General features: G+C 35.6%; 2 protein-coding genes across 2 annotated transcripts; both read right to left on the reverse strand.

Moving 5' to 3' along the window:
* Positions 1–148: 148 nt before the first annotated feature.
* LOC131010547 (phenylcoumaran benzylic ether reductase TP7-like) lies at positions 149–1,578 on the reverse strand. Its single transcript, XM_057938104.1, has 4 exons — positions 1,239–1,578; positions 1,021–1,155; positions 701–938; positions 149–632 (listed from the first exon to the last, which is right to left on the reverse strand). Exons 1-4 carry the CDS (start codon positions 1,413–1,415, stop codon positions 262–264), a joined length of 921 nt encoding a protein of 306 aa, XP_057794087.1. The 5' UTR covers positions 1,416–1,578; the 3' UTR covers positions 149–261.
* A 7,427-nt stretch (positions 1,579–9,005) lies between these two features.
* LOC131010546 (uncharacterized) lies at positions 9,006–11,073 on the reverse strand. The gene is made up of 2 exons (XM_057938103.1): positions 9,379–11,073; positions 9,006–9,294 (listed from the first exon to the last, which is right to left on the reverse strand). Exons 1-2 carry the CDS (start codon positions 11,067–11,069, stop codon positions 9,126–9,128), a joined length of 1,860 nt encoding a protein of 619 aa, XP_057794086.1. The 5' UTR covers positions 11,070–11,073; the 3' UTR covers positions 9,006–9,125.
* Between the last annotated feature and the right edge of the window lie 1,615 nt (positions 11,074–12,688).

Consider the following 12,688-nt stretch of genomic DNA (forward strand, 5'->3'; position numbering starts at 1 on the left):
AATGGTATAAAATATTAATTATTTTGTAGTTTCTACACTCATCGATAATTGTTTATTCATATTTATTACTATGACACTCTTGAAGAAAATGTCCATCGACAAGGTTATAAAACATTAAATAGAAAATAAAGAATGCATATCCGAAATATGAAGTTGAAATATTTAAAATTTATTAACGTGCAGCGCACTTATTTATACATGTAATACGACAAGAAAACATAAGAAAAGTCTCTCAAAACAACATTATCCAATGAGGTTATACTACACAAACTGAGTGATGTACTCATCCACAGTCGTGTATTTGACCTCAGGATAGAGTTGGGAAGCCTCTGCCCCAACCTTTGGATCGATCTCAAAGTAGGTCTGATCTCCCTTTATGAATATGGAGTGGTTGATCGACAATATCACATTCACCGGCATCGGCGACTCCTCAATCTGCTTCAGAAGCTCATCCTCTGCCACGTATATCTTCTCTAGGGTGTTGCCGATCTTCTTCTCCCAGCAGGCAACCAACTCATTGAATGAATATATGTTTTGAGGAGGCTTAATGTAGAGGATCTTGTTCAATGTTCTGGGATCAACCGAAGCTTTCACGGTGTATACACCAATATCATGTTCCTCGTTGAACACAGCTGCAACATATTAATCATTAATAACTCAATCACTAAGTAATTAATCATCATCATCATATAATACATACCTTTAACATTTCCATCTCCGGGGATAACAATCTTGTCTCTGGGAGGAGCAGTGGCGCCCAGCTGCAGGAAATTGGAGAGGGCGTAGCCGGCAAACAAGTTGCAGACGATGTAGGTGTAAGGAATGCCCTCTGCCTCTATTGCTCTGCGGAGTTGTATCTTTAGCTGGAAATTTTGGTTTATGGGATCCACGGCACGGCAACGATCCAGATCACCCCCAAATTCTGATGGTAAGAACCTCTGCAACCATTTAATGTTATATATATGCACCATCTTCATTGCCTACACATATATAGCAAGAGCAGGGTAAAATTAGAGGTACCTTGATATTTCCAGCCTCTTTAATAGCAGCAATAATCTTATATTGATCGGCAATCTGCATGAAGCCTACGGTTGATATAACCACATCCACTTGCTTTATAGCCTTCACCAAGCTCTCATGATCATTCAGATCCCCCTGCACATACATTTATTAGTACTATATGAAAATCATCATCTTTTCTTTCACACACAACTACACACACAGAGAGAGATACATACAATTAGGAAGGTGACACCAGATTTCTTGAAGTTCTCGACGAGCTCGGATTTGGCTGGATCAGAGAGGGATGCCTCTCTCATCAAAGCAAAAGTGGGATGCCCAGATTTAGCGCTGGCTTCAACTACGAATTTCCCAATGTACCCTGTTCCACCGATTATCAAAATCTTCTCTGCCATTTCTTCTTCTTTTTCTTCTCTACTTGAATTTTCTTTTCTTGAAAAGTTTGCTTAAGATTTACTGAGTTTGATGGAATTGTGGAGTTGAGAACATTATTTAAATAGGAAGGTAGCATCATGATTTTGCTGCTAAGTCTTCGTTTGATGAATTTCTTAGTAATTTAATAATTTTCGTAGCCGCCCTTGCTTATTTAATTTCTTAGGGTCAATGTTGGATACCATGACTTATCTTTTGCTTCTTTTTTAATTCTTTTCTTTAGATTTTATTTATTATTACGAAATATTGGGATTAATCCTCATCTCTAGTTTTCTTTAGTACTAGCATTTGCATCCCGTGCAATGCACGGGAAAATATTTTTAAATTTTATATTTATATAAAATTAATACTAATTCAATTATTATACTTATAAATATAATATAATATAAAATTAATTTTAATTGAATGTATTTGAATTGAATATTGAAAAAATAAAAAAAATCACAATTATAAATTTGATATTATGCAAAACAAAAACAAAAAAATAAGTTGAAAAAATTAAAAATAAAATACTAATTAAAAAGAATAAAAAATAAATTTATTCAAAAAAGATGAGAGAGGAAAGAGAAATTTATAAAACTTTAATATTTAAACAAATTTAATTTTTACATTTTGAATCAAATATTTTCATAAAATATATCATATTAAAGCTCTTGTCGTGATCTTTAATTTGATATGCATATTAAATATTTTATAATTAATCAAATTTCACCGCTAGAAGTATCCTATCTCTATGCTGACCGACGAATCCACACTGGAGTAGATCGATAGTCCCTTATTCAATTCCTTCGGAATTGTCGGGACGTTAGCTACAGTTAAAACTAGGAAAACAAAGACTTAGAAGTCAATATTTCATAGATTTAATCCAGTTAACAAGAGTATTTAGGGAAAAAAATGTAACAACAAATAAGAAGTTAAAGAAAATAAAAATAAACAGACAAATGTAGAGTTTAAAGATAAAACCTTCTATTTTATTATAAGTATAAAATTGTCACTCAATTTTAAAATCAATTTGAAATTGATTTTAAATTGGAAACTCCCTTTTTAATATAGTATAGATTAATTAATTTAATTGAGAGTTTGAATTTTCTGCTATGTCCAAAATAAACGGAGAGAATTAGCAGAGAATTTTCTGCTATGTCCACTATAATATTTTTGAATAAAATGAAGAAGAGTAAAGACTGAGGAGTCGAATAAAACTGTGGCTTGTAGTATGGCAATTTACTTTTTGACTTTCTAGAACTCACGAGAACACAAAATTTAATCAATGGAGCACGTTCAAACTTTCTAGATTTTTGACAAACCGTATTTATATACTATTCATTCAACAAAGAATTATTTCTTACATAATAAAATCTATACTATATTAAAAAGACAGCTTCCAATTTGAAATTAATTTCAAATTAATTTTAAAATCGAGTGACAATTTTGTATTTATAATAAAATTAAAGGTTTATGTTTAAACTATATTTTACTTTTTATTTTTCATTTTTTTAACTTCTTATTTGTTGTTTTATTTCTTTCCAAAATTGTGAACTTCGATTAATTATAAAATATTTAATATGCAATAAGAGCTTTAATTTGATATATTTTATGTAAATATTTGATTTAAAATGTACAAATTAAATTAGTTTATTAAAATTTTATAAATTTATCTTCTCTCATCTTTTTGAAAAAAAATGTATTTTTAACTTATTTTTTTTGCTATTCATAATATCAAATTTTATAATTGTAAATTATTTTTTATTTTTAATATTCAATTCAAATATATTTAGTTATAATTAATTTTTATTATATTTATGAGTATGATATTTTAATTAGTTAATTTTTATATAAATATCAATAATAAAAAATATTTATAATATATAGGGGATAATTCCAATTATATCCTTTAGGTGAGATATTAAATTGATTTTGGTGTACAAGGAGTATATTTTAGGACTAAAATATTGTTTTATTTTAATAATTATTTATTTATATAAAGGTTAAATTTGTAATTAACAAAACATGGATAACTGATTTTTTGTGCTTGAGGGATCTTGGTTGTTATTTTATTTATGGTATATCTGTAACATCTCACATCCTATAAACTTTTTTTTTATGATTTTATGATTTATTAAAATTCATAAAAATAATCTTTTTCATATATTTTTTTTCTCAATATTATGTGAAGGGGATTTTCAGGAGTCTGAATTTGCGCCTAGATAAGATTTTCATTATCGAGTAAAATACGACTTTGATGAATCAATACATATACATTTGTGGAATAAAGGTTCTCTATTATGTTTGGATGGCGTTTGCATTTGTCTCGATGAGCAAAAATTGACCTTCAATGATTTTGGTAATTTTAATAATTTTTTGATGTTGAATTATATAGTATAATTTATTATTATTATTATTATTATTATTATTATTATTATTATTGTTGTTGTTGTTGTTGTTGTTGTTGTTGTTGTTGTTGTTGTTGTTGTTGTTGATGTTGAAGGACCTCAGTGTAAGAGTGACGAGGAGTGCGCTTCATATAAATCATTGCACAAAATATTCTTGATTTTTCATATGGAGCATGCAAATGCCACTTACAATCTATATAATATATAAAACACCAGTGTAACGGCTCTTTTTTGGCGCCATTTTTGGCAGTTTCAGAAAATCCCTTTTTTTCGGCAGATCATATTCTCTCTCCAACTCCTTTTAATTCATTCTACTACTTCTTCTTCTTCTATATTCCAGTATCTCTCTCAACACTTCCATCCACCACGCTGCCGCAGCCGCTAACCCCCACCTCCCAATAAGCCGTCAACATAAACCCTAAACCTGACCATGAATTCCAACAAAAATAATATTCACATCTTTCATCCATCAACCGAAGAAAGTGATTAAAAAAAAGATTTAGAAAGAAAAATAAAAATAGAGATTCAATTGAAGAAAACGAGTGAAAGATAATAATCTGAGTTTTTTTTTGTAAAAAAAAAGAAAACAGTATTGATATTTTACCTAAAGATCTCTTCTTCAATCTGAATTTTTTTCCCCTTTATTTCTTCATTTAGAGGAAAAATGCAAACTTAAAATCCAAATAAAATTGCTCGTCAGCATATTATATTATAATAAAAATTATTAGTATATTATTTATTACGATAAATGCTATTATTATTATTATAATATATAGAGATAAAGAAATAGAGAGAAGGTTGGGATTAATTAACCGTCAGTCTTTGATATTATATTTCTCGCTGTCTGTATTATAAATTTTATATATTTGTATCTACTAGCAATTTATTTTGTCACTATATGTCATCTAATATAATCATACAATATTAATTTCGGGTAAAGACTACAAAATTCAAGAGAAATATAAAACTAGTTAGGATAAAAAATAAGTGATGAACAACGCACAATCTAATGCAAGCCGGAAGATTATTACAAATGTAGTGGAGACAAACAACGTTGTCCTCATTTAATAGGAAACGACGTGGTTTCCTTTGTATTTTCCCAGATTAATAACAATCTTGATGCAGCAATAAGCAAAGCTACTTGTAATTCCAGCAATTAATATATTAATAATTTAATAGTTAATCACTCTTTATCTCCTATATACACTGAGAAATTTGACCCTATTTTGAAAAATGATTATTCGTTTCTCTGTTTTGATAAAGAGTAAGACGAGCCATAGCATGAATTATTCATCATTTAAAACCTCAAAACCAATAGTCAAAATACAAGAACTAAGTGATTCTAGCATATTTATGCCTTGAGATTCATGACTAGCATCAGATGCAAGATGAACAAGAAAGCAACATCATCAATTTCAGCCCTGCACTTGTGCGAGTATCATTTTTCTCATCTATAATCATGAATAATCGGTAGAAACCTGAACTCTAATCTATCTGCCTTTTAATTAATGTTCATATGCATCTCCATCATCATTGAGAAAGTAATCAAAATAGAAAAAAGTTTGGGGTGATGAAAACTCTCTTTTCTTTACAACGAAGACTAAGCATGTAACTTGTTAGAACTCGTGGCTATTAGCTGGGGTGGACACATATCAAATGAAGCAAATGTTTTTGCTAACATTTCCCAATTTTTAAGGTCTAAAGCAAGTGAACGGTGATTCAGAAAAACCAAGATTGTCATCATTCAAGCTGACCCCAATTGTTTTATAGTAGTATCTCAACTCTCATTGACAACTTCAAAGACACAGACACTACAAAAAAAGCGTTGATTACCGACGGCTAAATGCCGTCGGTAAAAAAAGACGGCCGCCGGTAAATAGTGTTACCGGCGGCGATAACGGCGGCAATACCCCGCCGCTAAATGGTTCGTCGGCAACGACAATAACGGCGGCGAACATCCGCCGTCGGCAGTTAACGGCGGCGATGCCGCCGGAATTGTCGCCGTTAAACGGCGGAGCCTAGCCGGAGAATTAGCGGCGGCAGACACCGCCGCTAGTTACCGAGGGCTATTTTGCCGTCGGTAGAAAGCCACCGGAGTCCGGCTGACCCTGCCGGAAAACTACCGACGGCGATTACCGCCGCTAGTTAGCGGCGGCGAATCGCCGTCGGTAACAAGCTACCGCCGGCCGGTGGGTCATGCCGGAGGATGGCCGGGTATTTACCGAGGGGAAATTGCCGTCGGTAACTACCGACGGCGTTTTGCCCACGGTAATGTTTTTTATTTTATTTTTTATTTTATTTTATTTTATTTTATTTTATTTATTTATTTATTTATTTATTTATTTATTTTATTGTATATTGTATATCCACAATTTATTTCCGTATTTATACGGTATTGCATACTTTAGACGAACTTCCCAGTCGGCGACCCGACTTCCCAGCGGGTCACCCATCTTGCTTGTGCTCTGTGTCAAGCACGCTTAACTTTGAAATTCTTTTCGAGTGATCACCAGTACAGAACACTCGTATTATTGATATATCTACATCTATTAATTCATTTAAATGCTATATACTCACTCATATAATTATAATCTTTGAATATGTGGAGATAATACCTTAAATATGTTGTTAATTAGTGAGCGAGTTCGTTTCGGTCCTTATTTTTATCGTCGGTAAAATATTTAATTAATATTTAATAATTAATTAATTAATTAATTTTTTTTAACATTAATACACCAAAAGTGTTTTAATTTGGTTATTATAATGTGATTTGAATTTATTTGTTTATGTTAAATGCAATCATCATCATCATTGCCATAAATATATAAAACATATATAGTTTTAATAATTAAAGCACTTGAAATATATAGTTCAATAAAACATAAATTTGAAAAGAAAGTGCAAATGTAATTTTGTTTGAAAACATAAACATAAGTCTAAGCATCATCATCATCATCATCATCGGCATTAGGGTGTGGAGGTGGCTGAGCATTATACATCCTCATAAACGCCTCCAATTGAGCCATGCGGTCCTGCATCTGTTGGCGTTGTGCTTCCTCTGCCGCCATGCGCTCCTCCATCTGTTGGCGTTGTGCTTGCTCTGCCGCCAATTGCTCCTCCAGCGTGGAGATCCGTGTCTCATAAAACTGCTGAGACACCGCAGAACTGCCCGTGCTGCGGATAGACCCCCTACTAGCCTGACTCTGCCCGGCACTCCCGACGCCGTAGATCCGTGACCTATCAATTTGCACCACCTCCAAATACACCTCATCTAGCCGGTCCTGTCGTCCTGTGGCAGCGGCTAGTCGATGAACCTCGGCCTAATACATACATAACAATGCATAATTGTTAGAAAATAAATACATTCACTAAATATTTGAATAAACTTAAACACTTACGTCAATTCTAGCATCTCTCTCCGACGTATAACTTCCGTCGGCGTACGTGTGGAGGCGGAGGAAGGTGGCATAGTTCGGTGCATCCTGGGGAGTACCAGGATCCAAGCTCTGTAGATGCATTTATATAAGATAAATAAGTTATATTAGTCAATATATTAATTTAATTTATATACTTAATTATTTGTTAATTACATACCATATACTGCTGCAGGATACGAGTCGACTGGGACCCGCCCACGTGCCTACTGATCCCTGTACCCTCCCCATCGGGCTCGGACATCCGGTTTGCACGAGCTCGATTTGAAACAGCCTCAACCTCGGGCTGATGCCAGTAATCCCGGAGTCCAGTCCAAAAATCGGGAGTCATCCAGACGGGCCTAGACATCTCTCTCCCTTGGCTGATACACTGCTTGAGATCTGTCTTGTAGTTGCTCATCATGTCGGAGTACCTTTTGCGGGCTTTTGTCTCCCACATTTTCCTCACGTCACGCTCATCATCGGGCTGCCACGTAAACTCTTTCTGTTGAAAGAAAGAGAATTAATTTAATATCAAACATTTTAACAATTTAATATGATATATTTATATGTATTATAAATTTAATTGTACCTGTAATTCATCAAAAAATTTATCCTTCATCGCCGGGGGCGTCAACTTCCATGTGTACCCGCCTGGGTTTTCAAACATCTTAAATGTGCACGTGCAAGCTTTGGACAGGCCAGAGGGCTCCAACAAAACACTGTGTACAAGTAATTTTGTCACTTAATCATGGTGTACGAGAAACAGTAATTTTAACTAATGTACTTACCCAGTCGTAGGATGCCTCTGAAATACCGTCCTCCCATCAGGTGCTTTAACCTCTCTCTCTCTGATAGCGGCAGCTGTAGGGCCCCTAGGCCTTCTAGCCCGTGAACTACTAGAAGCCTGGGGAGTCTCGGGAGTCCCAGAAATATGCGTCCCAGACCCATCAGATGTATCTGATGTAGCTTCTGGCGCATTAACGCCAGATCGCCTCCCAAATCCCAAGAAACCTCGAGAGGTAGACATGATGCCTGTTGCATACAATTAAATTAACAAATATATAGCGAAACATAACCTTAACAGTAACTAACAAACATAACAAATTTGCAATCAAATTCAACCAAAATGTGCATTTACATTTATTCATAAGCATCACTACTATCATCATCACTATCGTTAGATGTCAACGGGGAATCATCGTCTTCTGCTTCATCGTCATCTTCAATCTCAACGACTCCACCGAGGGGATGAAGGAGAAGTGGTTGTTCAATGCCTACACTTGTGTGAGTAGGCATAATAGTAACCACTTCTTCTTGAAATGGTTGATCTAATGTTGATGTAGATGCTGCAGTAGACACTTCAACCTTTGATCTTGCGTTGACTTTGCATGCTGACCACCAATTTTTCTTTGATTGGTTCGTACTGGGATAGGGACAGTAAAACACTTGAACTACTTGACTTGCCAAAACAAAGGGATCATACTTCTTATATCTTCGTGTGTGGTTCAGTGAAACTAACTTGAAGTCTGTATCAATAGAAGTTCCCTGAGCCGACAAGTCAAACCATTCACAGTTGAACAAGACTGTCTGCTTAATTGGATACCCCGGATACTCCAGCACGCAAACCTCTTGCAGACGCCCATAAAAGTCTAGCACATCTCTATCACTACCATAGACCGAGCCTTTTATGCAAACGCCACTGTTCACAGTCGCACTCTCTCTATCATGCTCAGTTGTGTGAAACCTGTAGCCATTCACGAAATAGCCGGAGTATGTTTCAATCTCCCTTAATGGTCCAGCTGCAAGCGACCTAATATAAGGGTTCAACTCGTCGTTACAAGGACGACAAACCTGTTTCACACAAATATCATTTAAGTTTGCTAGCCAATTTTAGAGTAAGTAAATGTATATTTAACATAAATTTATCGTCTCTTACGTAATGGTTAAACCACACAATAAACTCGTTGTGAAACGCGACTTCAAACTCTGCATCAGTCATGTAAGGATTTGCATATCGTTTTTCCTCCTTGAAGATCCTTGGATACAAAGAATCAAATAAATATGTTAACACCTATATATGATGAACACTTCTTATACGTAAATTGAACGAGAATACTCACTTGCTATATGTCTCTGCAACCTCTGCACAATTGCTCAAAATATACATGTGTGCAGCAAGCCATTCGCGCTCATCCATGTATCTCTTCGTCCCTCGGCCAAGTGAACGCCCAATAGGTTTGAATATGGCGAGACAAAGAGGATCATCATTTTCAGCAACGGGCATCTCAATATTGCGAGGCAAAGTTGTCCACTTTGTAGATATTTGATCTTCAAAGTAAAACGAAGAGAAGGTTGACATTTCTGCAAGTAAGTATGCATTGGCGATGGACGCCTCAACCTTGGCTTTGTTTTTTATATGATTTTTTAATGTCCTCAAATATCTTTCAAAAGGATACATCCACCGATATTGCACTGGACCAGCCAATCGTGCCTCATCTGCCAAATGAACTGGTAGGTGCTCCATTGAATCAAATAAACTAGGCGGGAAGATACGCTCAAGTTTGCAAAGAGTAACAGCTATCTTCTCACTCAGTATTCTCATGTCATATATGGCCACGTTGCGGGATGTTAATTCTCTGAAGAAGAAACTTAACTCTGTAATTGCCTCCCAAACATTCTTAGGAAGAAGTTCTTTAAATGCAACAGGCAGAAGGATTTGCATGAACACGTGACAGTCGTGACTTTTCATGTTGTGCATCTTCAGGGCGTTCATGTCAACGCATCTACTAATATTTGACACGTACCCAACGGGAAACTTAAGACTCTTGATCCATTGGAGTAAGATCTTCTTCTCTTCCCTGTCAAGCGTATAACATGCTTTCGGATACCCTCGAGTTCCATCCACTTTCTTCAACTCTTTCCGCTTGCAGAAGGTGTTCAATTCTTCTCTAGATTTTTCTGTATCTTTTGTCTTCCCCTTCACATTCAGGACAGTATTAAACACGTTATCAAACACATTTTTCTCAATGTGCATGACATCCAGATTATGTCGAATCAAAAGATGTCTCCAATAGGGTAGATCCCAAAATATGCTTTTCTTTTTCCACCCTACATCTTGATATTTGGCGAGTTGAGCGTTCCTGCCATCGAAGTCTTCGGTAACCTTCACGAAGCCTAACCCCTCGATTTGATTCAAGATTTGTATTCCTGATCTTTGTTCTGGTGGACCAACATTGCATGTCTTATTCCTCAAGAATGAAGTTTTGTTTCTCCTAAACACATGGTTAGGAGGTAAGAACTTCCGATGATTATCAAACCACGATTGTTTTCCACTCATCGGCAAAGTGAATGCTTCTGTATTCTCCATGCAATGTGGACATGCCAATTTCCCAGCTGTACCCCACCCAGACAACATAGCGTACGCTGGAAAATCACTGATAGTCCATATCAAAGCTGCTCGCATCTGGAAATTTTGCTTCAACGATATGTCGTAAGTGTTCACACCAACCTCCCACAGAGATTTTAACTCGTGTATCAATGGCTGTAAGAATACGTCCAACTTCATCTTTGGGTTTGATGGGCCAGGCACGAGGACTGTGAGGAACATGAATTGTTCTTTCATGCACAACCACGGAGGCAGGTTATACGGCGTGACAATAACTGGCCAAGAAGAATATTGACGCCCTGATTGTGCAAATGGGGCAAAACCATCTGTAGAGAGGCCCAATCTCACATTTCTGATCTCATCGGCGAATCCAGGAAAGACTGAATTCAAATGTTTCCATGCCGGAGAGTCGGCCGGGTGGCGCATTATCCCATCGTTTGTGGAGGTCGCATGCCACCGCATATGTTCAGCAGTTGCAGGAGATGCAAACAATCTCTGCAATCGGGGCGTCAAGGGAAAATAGTGCATCTGTTTGGCGGGCACTTGTTTCATTCTGCGACTCCCAGATGCACGCAAGCTGTCCTTATATCGTGATTGGTCACAGAACATACAACTATATATGTAGCTCACTAGTTTCCCCCCAATACAACATGCAGTTATTAACACAGCAATCGATCTTCTCTACTGGCAAACCCAAACCACGTAGATTTCTTTTCGTACTATAGAAGTCTTCTGGACAGTTGTTACCCTCTGGTAAAGCAGCTTTCATCATCGAAGACATCTGATTGTAAGTCCTCTCTGACATGTGGCTTTCAGTCTTTATGCTCATGAATTGAGTCATCCAACTTAATTGTGTGTACGTGTCACATCCTGCGTACAATGGAGTATCCGCTGCATCCAACATGTTATAAATCTGTTGAGCGTCATTATTGGGCGGCTGATCCAGATTTGGAGGATCTTGATAATTACTAGGTCCAGCATGGTCATGCACCATCCTTTCGTAGTTATTGTATAATCCATCATCCTCATTCATTATAGCATGTTCTCTCGGCATAGACAGCGGTGCTTCCCCGTGACAAACCCAAACTTTGTAATTCAGGACAAATCCACGCCTACTAACATGTTCTCTGACCGTAGGTACATCTAAATACGCTTGATTCTTGCACTTCTTACACGGGCACCTAATGTTACCTTGTCCATCTGTGTACGCCGTTTGATTGAACGCCCACTCAAGGAAAAACTCAAGCCCCGTTTCAAATGCGGTACGATCATTGTATCTCGCGTACATCCACGTACGATTATCACTCATTCTTGCAAATTCTAATTGAAAAAAACAAATAAAATATAATAAATTACTTGAAATCTAACAAAATTTCGACAGCATAACCCCACTATCCTAACTACCAAGTGCTCAACTCTACCAGCAACTATAGTGACCATAGTGGTCCTAATTTACTAAGCCTATACTAGGTCTACCCGGCCCCCCAATGTCGAAGCAATAATACAATACAAATAAAAGCAATAAAAATCATGGTAATTAAATTAAAAACAATCATTTGTAGGGACAAGATCCTTAAGAAATAATCAATTTCTATCCCAAAGGGAGAAGATCCTTAAGAAATTGATTAAATCTATCCCACAATATATATATATATATATATATATATATATATATAATAATATAACATTTCATAAACACATAGCACATAACATTTAATTTAACAAAATTATCCAACATATATAAATTATTCTAACAAACAATTCTTAAACTAATTGATTAAAATTAATATAATTTAAAATTAATCATGCTTCATAATTTAAAATTAATCATGCTTCATATAATTTAGTTATAAACAAAATCAATTATAAATTAATTAACTATATATAACAAATAAATCTATTTAATTAATATATAATTAAATACATAAATAAATTCATAAATAAATAAATAAATAAATAAGAGAGCGTACGGTGGTGGTTTCCGGTGGGTGTCGTGAAGAAGGCGGTGAAACGAGGTCGTCGAACTACAATAAATAATATAAGTG

Source organism: Salvia miltiorrhiza, chromosome 2 (genome assembly GCF_028751815.1).
Source record: "Salvia miltiorrhiza cultivar Shanhuang (shh) chromosome 2, IMPLAD_Smil_shh, whole genome shotgun sequence".
Taxonomy (NCBI): Eukaryota; Viridiplantae; Streptophyta; class Magnoliopsida; order Lamiales; family Lamiaceae; genus Salvia; species Salvia miltiorrhiza.